Source organism: Callorhinchus milii, unplaced genomic scaffold (genome assembly GCF_018977255.1).
Source record: "Callorhinchus milii isolate IMCB2004 unplaced genomic scaffold, IMCB_Cmil_1.0 Scaffold1, whole genome shotgun sequence".
Lineage (NCBI taxonomy): Eukaryota > Metazoa > Chordata > Chondrichthyes > Chimaeriformes > Callorhinchidae > Callorhinchus > Callorhinchus milii.
Genome location: NW_024704742.1, coordinates 98,095,846 through 98,118,136, shown reverse-complemented (window position 1 = coordinate 98,118,136; position 22,291 = coordinate 98,095,846). Strand labels below are relative to the sequence as shown.

Sequence of the window (22,291 nt, the reverse complement as noted above, 5' to 3'; positions counted from 1 at the left end):
CTGGGGAGTGAGAAGGTCGGAGAGGTAGGGAGGTGCCAGGGAGTGAAGGGATTTGAACACCAGTATGAGGATCTTGAAATTGTTCCGTTCGGTGATGGGGAGCCAGTGGAGCCTGGCCAGAACTGGTGAGATATGGGTACAGAGTTTGGTCCGGGTCAGTATGTGGGCGGCAGAGTTCTGAATGAGTTGGATCTTTTGAATAATAATAATAATAATCCTTGCATTTGATATAGCGCTTTTCACGTCGGGAGGACGTCCCAAAGCGCTTCACAGAATATACTGTAAAGTGAATTGATTGTATATTTGTGGGCGAACGCGGCAGCCAATTGCGCACAGCAATGTCCCACAAACAGTCGTAGATTGAAAATGACCAATTTATTATTGTTTTTGGTTTTGGAGGGATTATTATTAGGTGTGTGGAGTAAGGAAACTTGCCCAAGGTTTCGCCCTGCCTGGAATTGAACTCAGGTCTCTCGCTTGCAAAGCGAGTGCTCTAACCACTGAGCTACAGGACTCCACGAATGATGGAGCTGGGGAGACCGTCGAGGAGTAGGTTTGAGTAATCCAGGCTGGAGGTGACAAACACATGCACAAGGGTTTCGGCTGCATTTGAGGTGAGGTATGGTCAGAGGCGGGCAATGTGGCGGAGGTGGAAAAAGGTGGTCCTGGTCAGGGACCGGATATGAGGGAGGAAGTACAGTTGGGGGGTCGAACCGAAGGCCTAGATTGCTCCCTGGTTCAATCAGTCTGAAGGAGAACCCAGAGATGTTCAAGACCCAAATAGCAGCTGTAGGCAAGTTACACGTTTTTAACTGGTTAAACTCCAGCAGTGCCTCCCAAACACAAGCGTGAACCTGTGCCTGAAACTCTCTGGAATCAGGTAAGCAGTGTGTGCCCCTCCAAGGAGAGAGAGTGTACTTTCAATTCCAGGCACAGGGAAATCTCCATGCATCAGTGGCAAATATATATGGAACTCTCAGTTTGGTTTCGATACTCTTAAGCATGGTGATGAATTTCCGCATGTGTCAAACACTTTGTTTTAGACTCTAGAGTCATTTATGCTATCAGCCTTATCCCAGCTAGACTTTGATAGCCCAGCCGTGTGCAGTTCTTTTGAAACAAGTACTTTAAAACATGATTTTTCTTAAATTGGTGGAGTACCACCAGCTTTTGTTCTACTGACATACTTTGGGATTTACTAATTTTCAGTCCACGCATGTGTGGAATTTAAGACACCGGGTTTCCAATCATTAAAAAGCTGAATTAAAGAATTTTTCACAATTCTAGGTGACCTTCAATTTGAAGACAGAATGGTCTCACAGAGTAAAGACTCAGTAAAATGTCCTGCCTGCCAACCACCGCCCCCAGTTTCCTGAGCGACTTACCCTCAGGCAGAGATGGAGTACGGTGCTGTTATTGAACATCTTCTGCCAGGTCTTGACCACCTCCGGAAGGAACGACTTTATGATGTAAAACTGGCCAGGCTTCAGCATACCGTCTTCAGACCACGTGCACTCTATCTTCATGGCCCTGCGAAGGACACCACTCATCTCCTCCCTGGAAAGGACTTGGATCATGGCAGTCAGCCCATTCTGTGACCAGGAGGACAAGCTCTTGTCAAGGTTCGTGGCAGAACTTTCCTCCAGTCTGTAGACGGTTATCTCCTCACCAGCTGCATGCAGGATAATAAACATCAGGGGATCCTCACCCAAGTCCTCAAATCTCTCATGTTCTTAAGAACACAGTCTTAAGTTTTAAATTACACAATATCTTGGAAAATTTCTAAATTCACCCTTAATTCAGATAACATCTTTTCCAAAAGTATCCTCAAAAAAACTGCAGAAAATCACCTTTCAGTTAAAAACTGGATGTAAGAATTTGTCAACATTCTGCTCAGGCTTTAAGTGTTAAGACAGTGGTTTAAGACCATGAGGAATAAGGTCGCTGGGTTATTAATGATGGCAAAATAACACTGATGGGGAGAGATTGCATTTCACCCTCCAGAATGTTTACTCAAATGGGTTTCAGAAGTCACAATTGACAAAAGTCTTTTGCAACTATAGCAGACCAGTCCCAGTGTGTAATAGCTGCAGCTAAGGACAGGCCTGGTTAATGACTGCTCAGCCACTCAACATGTGGAGTCCTGTAGCTCAGTGGTTAGAGCATTCGCTTTGCAAGCGAGAGACCCGAGTTCAATTCCAGGCAGGGCGAAACCTTGGGCAAGTTTCCTTACTCCACACGCCTAATAATAATCCCTCCAAAACCAAAAACAATAATAAAAATTGGTCATTTTCAATCTACGACTGTTTGTGAGACATTGCTGTGCGCAATTGGCTGCCGCGTTCGCCCACAAATATACAGTCAATTCACTTTACAGTGTGTTCTGTGAAGCGCTTTGGGACGTCCTCCCGACGTGAAAAGCGCTATATCAAATGCAAGGATTATTATTATTATTATTCCACATGGAAATGTCTTTTTAGTTCCTTTCACTGAACATTGAGTAATGTGGGCAACATGCAGGAAAATATTTTAGGTCACATGGGTGTCTAACACATAAAACCCATCACTGTGCTTAAGAGTATCCAAACCAGACTGAGGGTACCACATATGTATTTCACCAACACTCGGAAATTTCCCTGTGTCTGGAATGGAATGTGCACTCTCTTCCTGGTGGGTGCACACCGCTTACCTAATTCCAAAAGAGTATTAGGTCCAGGTTGACAAGAGCCAAGGCTTGGAGACACTTCTCCTTTTTACCATAAATTCACTTCAACTTACTAGAAGGGATATTGGTGACAAGCTAATGACCCGGAATTATGTACATTTTAGCATGGGAGCCAGTGGCATGAAGGAAGTGAGTAGGCTGGCTGTACACGTGCACAATGAATGTGGTCTGTATTGTGATCCCGTTATAACTGAATTTACACTACAAAGAAATGAATTAGAATAGGATAGGACTGCACTGTACTGCACTGTGTTTTAAACATCCCAAATAATTCTATTTCCATACCCTTCTGAGACAGTGCATTGCACATTTTCACAACCTTCTGTGTAATGAATTGTTCCCTGATCTCACGTCAAACAGGCTTAAGCTCTAATTGTAAATTCCCGGCTCCAGCCTGGAAGAAACAAAATGCTGTAACTTACCAAATAAGTGAAGAGGAGTGAACGGTATGCTCTGAGCGAGACGCATTAAATTGTTTCTTTCAACAGCTGTGAATATGAAATATCTAATGAGATTTAAAACAGTGCTAAAATACCTCACAACAGAATTTACCATTTGATTTTTGGGCCAAAAAACACACTACGCTTTACTGAATATCATGTGAAGTACTTTGAGATATCCTCCCGACGTGAAAGGTGCTGTATCAAATGCAAGGATTATTACTATATTATTACTGCATTAATCTCTTCACTTAGATTTCGGATATCCTCCCCTTCACTGGTGTGAGAGAGGAGATGACCTAATCATTGACCTGCATGCAGAATCATCCAGAGAAGTGCAAGTGTTGGGTCTCCCTTCGTATCCAATCCCTTCCCTACAGAAGGATCACTTCTGTGAAGCGCTCTAAGATGTTATCCACATGAAAGGAGCTATATAAATAAAAGTTACGTTATTCCTTGCATCTGATATAGCACCTTTCACATCAGAAGCACACCTCAAAGTGCTTCATAAGATATAATGTCATGTAAAGTAGACTAAGTAGTTTGTAGGTGAAATGCAGCAGCTCATTTGCACACAGCAGAAGTTGTTGTTTTACAGTGAGATGCTCTGCAGCCATTAGCTTTAGAGAGACCAGACAGGTAAAGCATTTTGAGCAGAATATCACCACTCCTCTTAGCTTTGTTGGCAATGTGCTGCTTGTGATGTGATGGTTTTGTGAATGGACAATCTAACTCTGGCTGTGTTCAGGTCCACCCTCTGTGATGGAGGTAGGGGGAGATCTTCAGTTATTGTTTTGTTGATCTCATCCATCACCAATGTGATAATTAACACACCATGGGATGCAAATACATCCCACCATGTGGCTTGATATACCGTTGCCTCACTTCATCTTCAGTGTACAAACTGCCTCACTTGGGGAGCTCAGCAGATCATCTGCTGCAATCAACTCATACGCTTTGTGCCCAGGCTTCACTTACCTGAGTAATGATGATTGAGATCTTGGGAAGTTTTGAATGCGTCAGGGAACCCTGAAACAAACACAATGATCCTAATTATAAAATAAATTAACCATATTTTGTAAGTCATTCTTACATTTTATTTGGTTCAATTTATTACATAGAATTGCAGAGACTGTACAAAACTGAAATGTGCCATTTGATCCAACAACAACAACAAAAAACAACAAAATTACATTTATAGAGCGCCTTTCATGTCGGGAGGACGTCCCAAAGCGCTGAACAGTCAGGTGTCGGGACCCGAGCATGGGGGAGGGGTGGTGTAGGGGGAAGGGAAGGCAGAGAGGTGGGAGGGAGTCCAAAGGCACAATCGAAGAGAAGGGTCTTGAGACCGGCCTTGAAGGAGGCAAGGGAGGAAGCGAGGCGAAGAAACCGTGGGATGGAGTTCCAGAGTGTGGGGGCAGAGAGGCTGAAAGCCCGGCCACTGATAGTAGGGCGGGTCGGGCGGGAGACATGGAGCAGACCGGAGCCCGCCGAATGGAGGGAGCGGGCAGATTGGTAGGGACTACAACAACAGTTGTCCATGCCAAGGTTCACTGACAATAACAATAAGAGGCTTAGATGATGTTAACATAAGCAGATAATTGATTTAGACCATAAGAGCAGAACTGTAACTGTAGCAAAACTTTAGATTTAAGGTTAAAGAACCTCAAGAGGGGCTACAGATCAAATTACTTTCCCCATGGAATAGTGAATATACTGATGCTTTGATTAGTGTGTCAGCTTGGCGCAGTGATACTGGTACTGTTTGGAAAGAGAAGGGAGTTTCTCCCGGTGTCCTGGCCAACAAACTCCCCAAATAAAAACTGGTTACCCAATCCACGGCTGTTTGTGGGACGTTTCGCCCACAAAATATACAGTCAATCCACTTTACAATATATCTTGTGAAGCACTTTGAGATGTCTCGACAATGTGATAAGGCGCTATATGTAATGCAAGAATTATTATTATTGTTATATTAACTCCTTCAAAAAATGTTCAGCATTAAATATTTGCTTGGCAAAATATTGTACAGTACTAGGATGTATGAGGAGTGAATGAAAGGAACAAGTATGAAAGGACGGTTCGATCCTTTCTCCTGTAAAAAATATAATTGAAATTTATTTCACACGATTGATCTATAGATGATGGAAAATTAAAAAAAAGATTAAATCCTGGTACTTACCATCTACAATACATGAATTTGATCTGTGGAGGAAAAGAGGAATCAAGTCAAACAATGAGACACCGAATGCTGAAAGTAATGACTGATAACCACATAACTGAGCAAGTACTCAATGTCGACGGGTGGGGGTTCTCAATAGTCTTGTGGATAACAGCACCACCCACTGTTACATTAAGTTATACACATGCAGGTTTAAATCAACAACAACAATCAGATGCTGAGCAAGGGAGATTGGGATATGACAAACAACAACAACAAAATTACATTTGTGTAGACCTTTTCACATCGAGAGGACGTCCAACACAGTCAAACAGGTAGATTTATAAGTTGGGGGAAAGGCGGAGGTACACAGAGGTTAAGGATGTAGTGACTGAGTCTGGGCCACTGAGGGGCTGTGGTACTGGGATAAGGGAAGATGTGCAGCAGGCCCATCTGTGGTCATCTCAGTCAAGTTAAGGTCGGGCTGGGATGATTGAAAAAGAGACAATATAAAAGGATATAATGAAAAGGGCAGAGATTAGGACTAAATGGACAATTCTTTCAAAAGCTGGCACAGGCACAATGGGCCGAATGATTCCCTTCCAAATTCTATAATTCTATAATTAACCTGAGAAGCCTTCAGCCAGTCAGGGGAAATAACCCATGCCTGTTGCTCCTTCACTGCTGGAAAGGATGAACTCATGGACATTGGGTGAAACCAGGATTGAAGTGAGACCAGGTCCGAGCAACTGGAGCATGTCTAACTTCCACACTGACTCCTGGGCCAAGAATCTGCCCAGTTAACATCAGAAGGTAGCACAAGGTGTAGTCGCATTATAGACTGACTCCCAGTGTACAGAAGCATGGTATAACTGTAATGGGTAATGCAGCATAAAATTGCTACATCTGTAGTATTGTTTACTGCCACTTGCCAGGAAGAACTACCCACATGTCCTCGTCAGCAATCCTGGTCTGGCTACTGAATGGGAAATGGTGTATCTGCTCTGCGATAGTCTTGCTTATTCTACAATTTAATAAAATTGAGCAGTACAGAACTGCCACGTGTGTAACATGATGACAATTTATTTAGGGTGAAATGTCGGAATCATCACATCAGCACGAGGCCTGGTCTAATATTAGTTGTGACAAATGACAAACTGTGTAAAGACAATGATGCACCTAAATTCGAGTTGTCTCCTGCCCATCAAACTGGAACCAACAAAGGGGTCTATTTTCTGGTATTGACAAACATATTTGATGCTCTAATAGCAATGTCCAGAGAATATTCTTTGAATATTTAATTTTGTGATACTGTATTTGCAAAATGTTGAATTGAAGTTTCTAAAAGCTGCAAAAGCAGTAAAACAGGCCAGAGAGCAAAATCCTGAAGTTCATTTGCACAGTGCAATGCTGCCAGCTGCAGCACAGTATAGGTAATGCTTAACACTGAGCTTAACATTGATGTAAAAATTCAGTTGGCTCGTAGACTGAAGATGCAGCACAGTGACTCTGAGGGAAGGAATCTTAGGAACATTGCAATGTGCTCACTTAAAGTCACCTGGCACTGGGTGGTAAATCAAGCTTGAATCACTGAGGAAATAGTAACATTCTTAGGTAGGAAAATACATAGGTCCATACTTACAGGCATTTCCTATTCAGGTTACTTCTCCACATGGAGTGATCACTTCCAGTCTGAAAATCAACATTAATATGAGGGAGTCATTTTGTTTCTCATCAAGATCTTCATCCCCACAACTCAGAAGAGTTTAGTAACCATAGGGTTGATATTCCACTTGGATTTAGATTTACTCAACTAAAGTAGCATTTCCATGTACAGTGTACAGAATCTGGCAAATTGTTTGAATTCTGTGTTAATTTCTTGAACGTTTTTGAAGGAAACTCACAGAAAACGACCTTCAAAATTAAAGACTGTACTTAAGAATCTGACAAATTGTGGGATGCTCTGAAAAATTACATGAATAGAGTGAATCTAGACCAAGGCTGAATTTCTACCTACATGTTGGATCACACAAACTGATATCTATCCTGCTGAGGCTGGGACAAGACATGGGCCATTTATTGGTTGATTTGAGAAGTAATGGCATGTAAGTAAATGGCAGTTGTACACCAGACTCAGGGAAAAATTCAGTCCATTCAGGGAGTAAAGAAAAATTCTCCCTCTAAAGGCACAATTAATACTTATTTAAACAATTACTTTTTTTATAATAATTCTAAAATTTGATATAGCGCCTTTCACTGCATCCAGTTTAATAAAACTGCTTTCCCCTGCTGTGTCCCAGTGACCCGTACTGAATCAGACAGCATTTCCCCAAAAGCTGCCAGCCGCAGTTGAGAAATGACATCCGCAAGTAACTAACTGCAGTATCAACGTCAATTAACTTATCAAGTGTGTAGAAAAGGTACACAGTCACTCCACTTTACAGTAAATCCTGTGAAGATGTTTGAGACACCTCCCTTCTTCTGGTCATTCACTTCATGGTTGTGGACATAATTTGGTTGCACTACTAAATCTTGTGAAGAGCTTTGAGATGTCCTCCCGACTATACCAACTGCAGGGATTATAAGTTTTCTATGATTACCCAGGTGCAAATTTGGAAAGAAGAGCAAATAAAGGACTGAATAAAGGGTCACGCTGATCAGGGAAGGCCCACACCGCTCTCTCTACATGTGCATGGTTGTTGGGCTTCAATGAATCTAAATTGGTTCTCACATTGCACACTTTACGAGTGCTGCAAAAAAATCGATCATAGTTACAGAACAGCCATTCATAATGGCGAATGCTGTCTGCACAAAATTGCAGGAGGAACAATCTGCCTAGTTGATTAACCTGACTAGCTGTGGATTTATCCTATAGCAAACTATGAGAAAATTGCAATGAGTCTGCACTACCGCATTATGCTTCTGACTGTGAGAAGAGTTTATAGCTTCCCAGTGCTATAAACTAAACAGCTTGCTTTGCCTAACACTAATTCAAGTTCAGGTGGATGTATTATGGGCATGCAATGTGCTTTCCACCTGCTGCTATCTGTATTACCAGCACATAAATAGAAAGTGAATAAAACAATCTGTAAGGCAGCTGTATGTATTAAACCTAGGGTTCTCATAAATCTGCATTAAATTCCCAATGGCCTTCAAAGCGCAATCAATGCATCACCTCATATGATGTCTTCAGAATCTCTTTGGACTCTTTTGCTACCAAGTCACTCTCTTGGTCACAGAATCCTGGGTTTGAGTAACCTGCTGAAACAAAACAACAATAATTGTTTGCACCTCTGAGTAGTTCCCCTTCGTTTCCTCTTCCTGACCCGTGTTATTCCAGTCTGACCAAGTTACTGAGTACTTCAGTATACATGAACATAACACAGGAACTGCTGTGAACCTGCAGTATACTGATGTGTGGTATACTTTGTGCTCCTGTCACTGACTGGACAAATGAATCAGTTCTCGAGATGTCAGCGGCATCCCCCAACAACCACCAAAAATCTTCACCACTGCTGACCAGCCAGCTTCCCTTGCAAACCCAGCAAGGCTCAGTGATGTCAGCTTCTCCAAAATCTACTTCCACCACTTTACAATTCATTGTCGGCAGAGAACTCAAAAGAGCTCACCTAAAATATGAGTTACTAAAGGGCGGGGAAACGTTAACTGTCATTTCCAAAATGAGAAGTTCAATTGAGACAGTGATTCCCGGAAGCTGACAAAATGCCCAAAACAGAGAGTGAAACAATCGCCACAGAGAGCAAATAAAAATGCCAGCGATCAAAGCACCATCTCAATTCAACTTCTCATTTGACCACGGAGACTTAATTCAGCACTTCCCATCGCAAATCATACACCACTTACTTCTCAAAGCCAACAAGAGGCGTCCTGTGTCCTCTAAGGTACCAGTGGTAAGACCTTGGGTAACATACCTAACTGTTTGAAAGAGGGGCTCATTAGCCACTTTGCGGCGCCATCCTCCTCATTCATATTCTTGTCACACTCAGTGGTGCCATGCCAAGGAGAGTTCGAGCTGATCCGAAGGCACCTATTTACCCCGATTGTCTGGGCAGGGATGCAAATGAAAAGAGTAAGGTTAGAATATGGTCAAACTATAACAATACAACAATATCTTGTAGTTATATGGGTGCTTTTCATGTAGCATGAACATCTCGAAGCACTTGACAAAGATGAGGGGATCACTGAGCAGGAGTAAAGGAGTGGGAGCTTGAGAATGTTGACGAAAGGTATGGTCAAAGAAATGGCAAAAAGGTTTCAGCCTGACTTAGTAGCACTCTCGTCTCTGAGTCAGAAAGTTGTGGGTTCATGCCCTACGTTGGGACTTTGAACTCACAATATTGCCTTACATTATGGATGAGATGTTAAACTGTCTTCATGTCTACATGAACAGGCAGATGAGATGTCTGCCTGTTCAGATGGACATAAAGATCCCATGACACAATTCAAAAAAGAGTAAATTTTCTCCCAGTGTCCTAGTCAACAATCCCCAAAACAAAGTTGGTCATTCACTTATTTGTGCTGCTTGTGTAATTGGCTATCACAATGACACAGTTAATATACTCCCCCATAAATCCTGTGAAGTGCTTTGAGACAGGGTGACAACATGATAAGGCAACAACAACAACAAAATTACATTTATAGAGCGCCTTTCATGTCGGGGGGACGTCCCAAAGCGCTGAATAGTCAGATGTCAGGACCCGAGCATGGGGGAGGGGTGGTGTAGGGGTGAGGGAAGGCAGAGAGGTGGGAGGGAGTCCAAAGGCACGGTCGAAGAGAAGAGTCTTGAGACCGGCCTTGAAAGATGCAAGGGAGGAAGCGAGGCGAAAAGACCGTGGGATGGAGTTCCAGAGTATGGGGGCAGAGAGGCTGAAAGCCTGGCCACCGATGGTAGGGTGGGGTGGGCGGGAGACATGGAGCAGACCGGAGCCTGATGAGGCAATATATGAAATGTGAGGATCATTATTTTCTAAGTTTTTAAGAGGGTTTTGAAGGTTAGGAGAGTAGGCACAAGATAAATGGAGTTTGTTAAGTGTTTTGAAGTGGGGAAATAGTGGCCGAAGAGAAAGACAGCAGATATACAATCCTCTGGAGGTACTGCTCTGCAATAAGCATTGGCACAATCATACATCAGTACTGAGATCAGCTCAAATACAGACACAGCAAACAAATCTCTGCAAGTAATCCCTTGTTATAATAAAAAATAAATAATAAATACGTCTTCAGAACGTCTCAAAGTGCTTCACAAAATATACTATAAAGTGAATTGACTGTATATTTTGTGGGCGAAACACGGCAGCCAATTGCGCACAGCCATGTCCCACAACCAGTTGTGGATTTAGTGACCAATTATTTATGTATTTTTTGAATTAATTATTACCCCCGGAAAAGCAATCCACCAATCAATTAACAACTGGGTTCCTACTTACTGCTAGGTAAACAGAGGGGTGTGGAGTAAGGAAATTTGCCCAGTGTTTCGCCCTGCTGGGAATCAAAACCAGGTCTCTCGCTTGTGAGGCGAGTGCTCTAACCACTGAGCTACAGAACTCCACGTGTTGGCATTCAGATACATCCATCAGAAATATCCAGTAAGGATAAAAGATGGGAAATGGGATTAAAGGATCTGTTATGATTTAATAAACTGGAATAAACTTGCAGAACAGGATCTATGAGCTGAATGTCTCTGTGATCCAAGTATGTGGGATTTGTGCTCGCTCCCAGTTGACTATTACTGACAGTCATAAAAGTAACAGGGCACAGAGGAGAATACATGCTCAGCTGTCTCTTGATACCCTTTACTTCTCACACATGATGGAAAAATTAATATCAAAAGCTATAAGTACTATAACATTATATTTTATATAATTTTGCAATGCCTCACTGGAATGACACAGGGGTTCAGACATGTATCAAAGAGAACAGGGCAGACAATAAAATATTTGGCTCCCACCACTCTGCGAAGTTGGGGGGGCTGGGATAACATTGTATTTTTTTACCACTTATACACAATTTTATCTTACACACAACTGGATGGGAAATCGCTTTGTGCTGTCCCAGTGCTATAATATGCATTACAAAGGTGCTACTCTTATACACAGTGTAGAACAAAGAGCCAAAGTAACAACACATCTATCTGTAACTGTTATTCTTTTCGTATCAAGGATATACTGTAAAATCTACCATCTCTATGAACTCTTGATTAAAATTCAGTGGTAAACATACGATTGATTCAGTCTTCATAATTACAACAGCCTTGGAATTGACCTGTAACTGTGACATCTCTGTAAGGTACTGAATCCTACAGCATTAATATCATCCATGTAGATGCCCCAGCAGACAGTCGGGTAGAACTCATCCACATTCAGGGGACCGAGTTTGTGACACCGGTAAAAAACAGGAATCAATCCAATTGAAAAATTACAGGAATACATTCAGAGTAAAATCAGTCACACTTTTTCTACCCACCGGCATGAATAGTTTTGTAGGCTTGTTTTGAACCCTAAACTTCTCATTGTTTCGTATCCTCTTTTGTCTGACTGATCGCCGAAGATCTAAAGATTTTGCAAAGACTGAAAAGCAGAGACATGAATTAAAGATCACACAACTACATGCACTTTAGAATAACACTAATTCTTGCATTTGTTATAGTACCTCAACATGTCGTCGAGACGTCTCAAAGCACTTTGCAGGACATAATGTAAAGTGATGTAGCTGTGTGTATTTTGTGGGTGAACTCAGCAGCCAACCTGCACGCAGCAATATACCACAAACTGCCATGACCAATGACCCAATTTTATTTGGGGGATTGTTGGCCAGGGCACCAGGAGAAACTCCCTTCTCTTTTTGAATAGTGCTATGGGATCTTTAACGCCCATCTGAACAGGCAGGCAGGATCTCATTTTAATGTTTCATCCAAAGGAAGGCACTGCATTGGAGTGTCATCTCAGACTATGTGATTGCTTGAACACACAACAATTGACTTGAGGAACTGCAAGATTATTTCATCTTAAAATTTTAAATCCCCAATGGTGTAATGCATAGAGCTGAAGCTGAAGGACCAAGGCTCAATGGTTCAAATCTCAGACTATGCTGAGTTTCATGATCTTGGCCAGGGATCATGGGGATACCGGGTTGGTCCATGCTGGGTTAGGGAGGGGAAAACCTGCCAGGGCTCCAGATTCTGGTCCATCTTCAGCACTGCTTGTCTAGTTAGGACCACCCTACCTTTAGGGCTTTGGCTTGCAGTGTTAACAGGAGCCAAGTGGGAGGAACCTTTACTCCCAGTGCCCATTACCTAGCACCTTCCAAAGTGTGAGAAAATAACCCCTGAACTTTAAACTTGTGGTTTCGAGGGGTTACAGCGTTTTGCCCCATTACAAATCGGCCATGAATAAAAGAGAACCAGTAAGACGGTACCTTTTACTTTACTTCTGTTCTTGCGCCTGAAGCCGCTTCTCCAACAATAATAGTTGTTCATTCTCAATGGATATATCCAGCGGGCAGGAGGGATTCTCCGTCGCATAGAGATGGACTCGAAGTTGTCAGCGCTGCTCCCAGCACTGTATGAGTTATAGACATGAGGCTCGTCAATATGTGGATCGTGGTCCATGTAGTTACAGTCAGCATGGTATATAGGTTGTGGAAACCTTTCCTTCTGAAACTTCAAACTGACCCCGTGGATCCCTGGTTCATCCTCTTCATTGAAAGCCCAGTTGACAAAACCCCCTTCACTTTGTTCACTGTGGCTGCCCGATGACAGGGATGTATTATTCACAACAGAGGCCAGTGGGTTGGTTGGGAGGCTGCCTCTCCACCCAGCACTTCTCACAGGTGACACATGAGCTGTAACCCTTCCCTTCTCCCAAGGTTCTTTGGTATCATTAGGGCCTGTCCTGTGAGGGCTGAACTGTGCCGGCATACTACAGGGGCTCTTCTCCCACATCTCTTCTATGAAGTTCAACTTGGGCAAGGTCGGAGTGCTGGGAAGTGACAAACTGAAGCGGAACTCTGAGCACTCTGAGCTCCCAAGAGACGACTGGTCAAGGAGAAGCTGCCTATATTTATGAGGTGACTTGGGCTCAGATGACACCCCTGATGTGAGGGTATCACTTTCCGATGTTTTCTGCTTACAATAATCTCTATCAGCAATTGATATCTGCTCCTCTTCCCCCTTCTCCCATTCAGGAGTCCTGGGTGCGACATTCGTGTTAGAATAGCATATTGGTGACTGCTCTCCCTTCGGTAAGCCATGGATCAACGCAGGTGGGGCACTGAGATAATTGTGGGTCTTTTGAATGTCAACACAAAAGTTGTCCAAAGACTTTGATGAGGTAGTGGGAGTCCAGTGGCGAGGTAACCGGTGACAGTCACCGTTTTCTGTGACGTTCCCCAGAAACACTTCATTCACTTTTAAACTATCCGCCACAGAGATCATTTTCAGAGTGTCCACGGTCAGGGCTGAGAGATCCTGCAGGTGTCCAAGCTGACTATCCAGACAGTACAAGGATTCCTTGATGCAGTACATTTTTTCACTCACATCTTTCAAATGTATCTCAATCTCCCGAACTCTAGAAATAAGAATCAGACATCTTTAGTTCCGCATTACCTGAGCTTAGCATCTCAATGATGGCATTCCTTCAGGAACCTCCTGTTTATTATAATATCACTCTTGCCTTTGACATAACTCTTTATCACATTGTTGAGTCATCTCAAAGTGCTTGACAGGATATACTGTAAAATATAAAGGTTTTTAAACTGTATTTTGTGCGCAAACAAACCAAGTGAAAACATTGCTTTACACTGGACCAGACCTTGAACAACTGAAGTCACCAAGAACTCATGATCAAAAGATACCAATAAAATAGATCTTCATTTTTTTTCCAGGGAGATGGCAAGTCGGTCATCAGGCTGCAATTTACTGTAGGTTTAGGAACAAAGAATTGCACAGGAGCAGATAAACTATCTAGCCAAACCCAAAAAGGAGCACTTTATGCACCATGTGTAAAACACAACTGTATTATGTCGCATGTGTAAATATACCATGAGGATTTAGGGATGCCATAGCTAATGAGAGGAAGAAAACCATGGCCATTGACATCTTTGTCCCAGCTACCTTTCCCCTTTAACAAAGACTACCACTCTTGTTCAAAATTGAGGGGAGGAGGAAATAAAGAAACACATAATAAGAAAAATATAAACTAGGCCTGGGTCTGTAGCAACACATTGAATACACACTATTCCTGTAAGCAGAAGGTTTTACTAATTATTTACAGATAACATAAGAAGAACACTCATACAGATTCACCTTTCTGTCGTTACTCTGACTTTTTCACTCTCACTCGACTGGAAGGCTTCATTCTTTTCATGAAAGTATTTCTCCACACACAGCTGTTCAAAGTCATGCAACTTCTTCAACTCTTCATTACTGAGATATAACTCTATGAGGCAGAAAAATGTCAACATCATTTATTTACCATGACTATTTAAATTCTCAACCTTAAATGAGTCTTTGTCTCTTCCATGAAAGTAGCTTCACTGACTGTAAACATATTTCCGCAATCTATTGGGTAAGTAACAATATTTTTTTGACTGGGGTAAAGAGCATTATCACTGATGAACAGTAGAGAAGCACACGGATTCAGGAATCTTACATTCTCTGCACTCCTTTACTTCCCAATCAATCCTGTTCAGTTGGATGCTAAAGATCCCGTTGGAATATTCAAAGAGAACGCAGAGTTTCTCCCAGTGTCCAATAATCCAGATAAATGGAACATCCATTTCAAGGCTGTTCGTGGGACTTTGCAGTCTGAAAATTGGCTGCCTAGCTTGCCTAAAAATGCACCATTACTGCAATTGACAGTAATTACTTGTGAAACTCTATGAGATGTTGACATTACTTTATAAAAGGAAACATTATTGGTCGTACTCACTTAAGCCCACATGTTCTCCCTCTTGAGCAAGCTCATTCTTCGCTCGAGTGCGACAGATTCTGCCAATGAACATAGCAATGTGATTGAAGATGATGATCGGTGGAGGCAGCCAGGGCTTCTCGTGGTAAGTCATAATATAACGATAGCGGTTGTATTTCCAAAGCTCGTTGGACATGGATTTCATCTCATAATACACATTGCTGGTAGGGAGGAGAACATAAAAGAATAATAGCCAAAGTGACATCCTGCATACATATTGAAAGCACAACCATTTACAAAATGCGTGGTCCTTACTTGAAGAAAGCGATGAGCAGGTTGACTAGTATAATGTATTGCACGAACAGGTAGACAGCCTGAAGGAATGGGTTGAGAAATGAACCAGGAGGGCAATCTGGATTGTCCTTACAAGCTGCAATTATAACAGAACAGCTGTTTAAAACATAACATATAGGAGCAGGAGTAGGCCATTCGGCCCTTCGAGCCTGCTCCACCATTCAATCATGGCTGATCTTCTAATCTAACTCCAGCTAATAACCTAACCCTGCCTTATCCCCATATCCCTTAATACCTTTTGCAATAAGAAATATATCTAACTCAGTCTTGAATATGTTCAAGGAAAAACAATGGAGTCTACAATGCCGCAATTCCTTAATGAAGTTAGAATTTCCTGTTAGAATTCCCATCAATCCATAAGGAAAATTCTCTGGGAGTAGATTGCATCAGAGCTTAGTTAAAATATTATATAATAATCCCGACATTTGGTATAACACCTTTCACGTGAGGAGGACTCTCAAAGTGCTTCACAGTATATGCTATAAAGTGTGTGTTTTGTAGGCAAATGCAGCACCAATTTTATTTCGGGGATTGTTGGTCAGGAAACCATTACCTTTTTGTATAGCACCACAGGATCTTTAACATCCACCTTAGGAGGCAAACTGGATCTCAGTTTAGCATCACATTTGAAAGACGGCACATCCAACAATGCAGCACACTCTCAGCACCTAATTGGAGTGTCAGCCTAGACTGTGAGTTCAAAGTCCCAAAAGGGGACTTGAACCCACAACTTTTTGACTCAGGTGCGCTCAACTGAGACAAGCTGACACCTGAGACAAGCTATTTGCACAGTCGGTATGACAAGTTTTCACCTATCAAAAGAATTATCATAAAGGGGTCCATCAACCCTGTGCCTTTCTACCTGATCCCCTCAACCACTTTATTGATTATTATTATTCATCCTAATGTACACATTAAATATATGTGTTTGGCTACAAATACACAGCCACTACATTTCACAGTAAAATCTTGTGAACCACTTTGAGACAATTTGGCAATGTGATAAGGCGCTATACCACCAGCAAGAACAAATTTACATTTTACTGTATACATCAAACACAAGGATTATTATTAGTTAATACATTTGCACCCAAAGGTTATCCTCATCCATAAATGTTCAACTAATACATTTCTGAATATTACAGGAACACATATTACTGAATACATACGATCAATTTCACTTGCATAAACTTCACCAAACATCATCCAGTAAGGCTGGAACACTACATCCCGAGCGAGATGCCAAGAGGGCTGTTCATGTGGAAAAAGTATGGCCTGTCTTGACACCCCAAAGCTCAGCAGAACAATCGCCATCATAATCACTATGTAGAACATGTTTGTTGTCTAGAAAAGAAATAAGCATATTTTTATGTTATTTTAGGAAGTAGAATATAAATAGAATAATGGTTGATCAGGAGTAGATTACATTCATATTCCTAATCCAGATTAGTTCTCCGTCACTGCAAGACCAAAACCCACCAAGGGAACATCAGTGACTGTAATACTTTATAATAATTAATACTCAATCCTTTATTTTATATGATGTACGTAAAGTTCCTTTATTTTTTATTCTTGAAAAATGCCCACCAGAGCTGATTACATTGAGTTGCCAGTTACCTAGAAACAATATTCAAAATGCTCTCCCTATCAACAACATCAAATTACATTTGTATAGCGCCTTTCACATCAGGAGGTTGTCCCAAGGCGCTGGATAGTCAGGGATCCGCACCTGAGCTGGTATTATCACAGTATTACTTTCAGTTTTATTGGCACACAAGATGTTAATTTCTTTGCTTTGTAATTTTTTTTNGCTTTTTGTGGTTATCAAAATTAGCGAGATTAATATTGGGGAATGGATGGATCACTTTTCCAGATTAGACTCTCAAGTCAAGTATAGCAAACGTCAATTTCAAAGTAAAGCTCCTTTCCTTCTTCTCTACTCCAACAATTGGAATCTAAGGTATTTCTTGACATGACAGAATTATTTTATAAGGAATACCCTTAAGTTCCCTGTGGGACTTCCAATCTAGACATAGATCATGCAGAGTTAATGCAGGCATTATATAGACCTCAGTTATGGAAATAATCCTCATTTACTTGAATCAGATTACTTATTAATCAAATGACATCTCAATGTATCCCTATGATGTGTTTCTGCATGTGTCAGACACTTAGCCGATGTAAAAAAAAATGAACTGGGTTAAGGCTGTCCAAACTCATTTCTGCACAAAACACGTAGACAGGCAAGACTTTCACTCCATCACTTTGGACTGGATCAAAAGGAGAGCTCAGAGGTCAAAAGGGAACTGTGTTAATGCACAGCCCAGTCAGGACTCTTTTCATAACAGTATTAAAGATTTCATAACCATTACATGTGAGTTAAAACACAGTTCAGAAATAATTTGCTGAACACTTATATTACTGAGCGTCATGTCTGATTTAGTGAGACCGATTCCTTTCTCACTGAATCTACTCACCATTTTCGCAATCATGGTCAAGTATGGCCCTGCATGCTGATTAACAGCAAAAAAGTCCAGAAGTCGTGCATACCAAAATATAATATCCAGGGAGTATATAATCCTTCCAGTTGTCTGCAGAGGCTGTTCTGCTAAGCGTAAACCAAAACCAATAAAAAACAGGACTATAGCTACTGAGTCGTTGAAGTTCCAGTACTCCTGAAACCAAATTTTAAGCTTCAGGCTGATCTTTCCTGGCTCTGACATGAATACCTATGCAAAAAGGATAAAACAAAGGTAAATTAAGATTTGGTACAGTGCTGGTTTCAATACAGCTCGTGTTCTACAATATTTTGCATATTCTCCCTGTAATGGAGATGTGGTCAAACATTAGACCAAAAATTTCATGTTATCCCTTTATAACAGTTACAAGGAAAAAACAAAAGTTGTAAGACCCAGCGGCCCAAAATTCACAGTTTTTTAGGGTTAAGCCCATAAACTTATAAATTAAGATCATTCGGAATTTTAAAAAGCTATCATACATTCAATCTTAATTTGGAAGCTTAATTTCCACAGTTCTTTAGTTAACAAACAATTGCTTTGACTTGCAGTGATATGGGAGCTACCTGAAAACAGCATTTTGGTGCTTTTGTAATACTGTATGTGAAATTCAAATTGTACACTAGGTCCTGTATTTGTAAGAGGAGGTCTGCCTATGCCCCTATATCACACCAAACACCCCAGAAACTCTCACTCTTTGTTACCTCCCAACTTGATTTCATGAACACACTCTTTACCAGCCTTCCTAGTTTCATCATCCATATGCTCCAGCTGATACAAAATTCCGCTGGCCCCACCTTCACATGCACAACAACAACAACAAAATTACAGTTGTATAGCGCCTTTCACATCGGGAAGACATCCCAAGGTGCTGGACAGTCAGAGTAACAGACCTGAGCTGGCAGTCGGATCAGGTGGGGAGCAGGTGGGAGCAGGATGATCGAAAGCATGGTCGAAAAGGAGGGTCTTGAGATGGGTCTTGAAGGAGATACAGGAATGGGCAAGGTGGAGGAACTGCAGGATGGAGTTCCAGAGGTTGGAGGAAGAGTGGCAGAAAGCCTGCCCACCAACGGTGGAGCGGGCAAAGCGGGGGACGTGAAGCAGGCCGCAGCCTGCTGAGTGGAAAGAGCGGCCAGGATGGTAGGGGGTTAGGAGATCGCAGAGGTAGACAGGAGCAAGACTAAGGAGGGCTTTGAAGGTGAGGATCAGGATCTTGAACTGTATCTTTTGTGTGATGGGAAGCCAGTGTAGTCAGGTGAGGACGGGGGGTGGTAGGGTCACGGAGCCTGGTGCGTGAGAGGACACGGGCTGCAGAGTTCATAAATTCCGCATGCCTGTCACCACTAGGCTCCACGGTCTCCCTGTTATCCAACAAATTGACTTCAGGGTCCTCATCATCAACTATGAATCCCTTCACGCCCCAACACCTCACTATCTCTATGAATTTCTCCTACCCCTCTCATCCACTCACTCCCTCTGCTTGGCTAACTCAGACCTGTTTAAGCATCCCAGTGGTCGAACAGTGAGCCACTGCATCCTAGTCTTTGGAACTTCGCCCCTTTACCCCTTGGTCTCGCACCCTGATCCCATGGCACAAGTCAAAAAGAGAAGGAAGATCCTGGTATCTCTGACAACAATTCCCCAGAGAAACAAATATGTCATTCACTCTGGCTGTTTGTAGGACATTTGCTGCCATGTTCACCTACAAATACAAATACACACTGCACTTCACAGTAAATCAGTTTTGTAATGTTCTACTGACTTGAGAGGCCCTATGTCAAATGCAAGGAATATTATTGTATCCTAGACATATTGTGACTAAAATACCTTTGACTTAGAAGCTTGGAAAAGACGCTCACCTCTCGGGCTTTCTCCACTGCTGTGGTGAAAACGTAGGTAATAACAATCCATTCTTGGACACTAGGTCTCGGCTCCATTTTCACCAACACTATGAAGGTGAATTGCATCAGGAATCCCAAGTAAGCCATCTGTGAACGGTTAAAAATAGAAATGTATCAGAATGTTAAAAGGCATTGTCTCCAGAAAAGGTGTGAGCAGACCTTTCTTCCTCCAGTTGGAGAAACAGAAGACTCAGAAGAAGTCAACATTTAGTCACACTCCCATGACCTTACCCAATTCTCTTTTTTTAAATATTTGTCTAGTTCCTACTTCACCTTCACAGGTGGCTTTTCAATTTGAGTGCTTCAGGTACATAATAAAGACACTTTAAAAGATCACTCAAGATCTCAAGATAGATCTGGATGAAGACAGTTTATCCCTTCAGAACACCCACCTTACTGTTCTCACAGCATCAAGATTTTTTTTCAAATGAGTCCAGTGCCCTGGTCTCAACCACCCTACCTGGCAACAAAAATGTTCCAGTCGTTACTTACCCTCTGAGGAAATAGAAAATGTCCTGGTATCTGTCCTGAATACATTGAATAAAGTGTGTCACAAAAATAACAATAAGGCAAGACAAACCGAATGGAACCAGAACTTGACAATTGGCGTGCTGTAGAATTCATGGATCTTTCTTGTCCAAGGCAATCCCCTCTGCCTGGTGCCAGCACTGCTGTCCTGACTGTCCTCAGTTATATCCAATGCCTTTTCCATGTCATACTGTAAAGAAATGAAAAGGAACAACTGAAAAGTCTTACACATCCAAAGCAGTGAGTGGAACACACTCCTGAATCTTTTAGACATAGAAAAGAGGCAGCAGATATTTCACACACTAGAAACAGCAAACAAGGATTGACCTGACTACATCCTGGTGTACACATTTACAAATCTTCTGAGTGGGAGATAAATGACTGATTTTGCCAAACTGGAGAGATTCTCCTCAAGTACAACTTCTATCCTGATGATACATTCACCACATTCTACTCTTTAAGCAGTGAAGCCTCAAATAACCCCAGACTTAGTTTGTAAATCAGTAAATTAACATCTAAGTACTCACTAAACATTATTATCCAGTACCATGTCCAATCTTTTACTGACACTAGCACAATGAAGAGTGTTGGCATAAGCTATAAAATTAAGATAAAAGAGATGTTATAATAACTTCAGATTACTTTACAACAGGTGAAAACAACAAGAGCAAGTTCCACAACCCTTTTTACACAAAGGCGAGGGGAAATCTGGAATTCTCTCCCCCAAAAGGCTGTGGATGCTGGATTAATTGAAATTTTCAAGACTAAGGTTGATACATTTTTATTAGGTAAGGGTATCAAGCTATAATGGAGCAAAGGCGGATAAATGGCGTTGAGGTACAGATCAGCCATTACCTAATAGAATGGCAAAAGAGATTTGAGGTGCTGAATGGCCTACTCCTGTACTTATTCCTATACTTACATTGTGTCTTGAAGCCTTCAGAGTGACATTATTTGGAAACAAAAAATAGATGTTGATATGGGGGCAAACACGGCAGCCCATCTGTTGATTACCATTTTCATTGAAAACAAAGGGGACAGTTACGGGTATGAAGCTTGTTAACCTTACCGAAGGAGAGCTGTCCTTGTCGGTGCCGGAGTTTTGCGTGTTGTACTGTTGCGTAAACTGATGATCCTCCTGCGACTGAGGGATGTGGGACATTTCAGCCTTGCTCTTGAACTCCAACATCAGAATGGTCGGAGGCAGAAGAATACACAGAACAATCTGACAACAAACAGTGTCACGTTAAGATAGGAGAGATAAAAAAAATCCTTGCATTTGGTAATGCAAATGCAAGGATTACTTCATGGCAACCTCAGTTCCTGGTAACCTGTTCCAATCATTACCCTCTAGGTAAAGAAAAACTTCCTGATAACTATTCCCAAATTGCTCTTTGCAACTCTAAACCTATGCCTTCTTGTTCTACTGTCTTGAATCATCTTCCTGTATCTTCAGCCCGATTGAAACAGTTATCAGACTTCCTGGACAAAATCAGGTATGAATCAATAAATCCACCTTTTTTTTTACTAATATCAGTGGCACTGCCAGGGCCAGCATTTATTGCCATCCCCTGCTACTGCAAGAAGGTGGTGATGGGTCTTCTCTTTAGACTGCTCTAAATAGCGATGGTGTTGGGTCAGGAGCTCCAAGTTTTTGTCTGTCTTAAACTATACATCCAAAAATCACAGGGTCTGCCATGACACCAATGCAGAGCTGCTGGATGAATCTTAAAGCCAATA

General features: G+C 41.9%; 1 protein-coding gene across 1 annotated transcript in view; it reads right to left on the bottom strand.

Annotated features, from left to right (window-relative positions):
• The window catches only part of trpm6 (transient receptor potential cation channel, subfamily M, member 6), a 63,174-nt gene that overhangs the window by 5,414 nt on the left and 35,469 nt on the right, over positions 1-22,291 (bottom strand). The window contains 17 exon segments of the mRNA XM_007899373.2: positions 1,386-1,672; positions 3,148-3,213; positions 4,144-4,194; positions 5,348-5,370; positions 6,969-7,018; positions 8,502-8,587; positions 9,259-9,391; positions 11,810-11,913; positions 12,761-13,911; positions 14,649-14,781; positions 15,274-15,473; positions 15,568-15,682; positions 16,776-16,950; positions 18,084-18,335; positions 19,982-20,110; positions 20,604-20,741; positions 21,621-21,776. Coding sequence (XP_007897564.2) covers positions 1,386-1,672; positions 3,148-3,213; positions 4,144-4,194; positions 5,348-5,370; positions 6,969-7,018; positions 8,502-8,587; positions 9,259-9,391; positions 11,810-11,913; positions 12,761-13,911; positions 14,649-14,781; positions 15,274-15,473; positions 15,568-15,682; positions 16,776-16,950; positions 18,084-18,335; positions 19,982-20,110; positions 20,604-20,741; positions 21,621-21,776 — 3,249 coding nt within the window.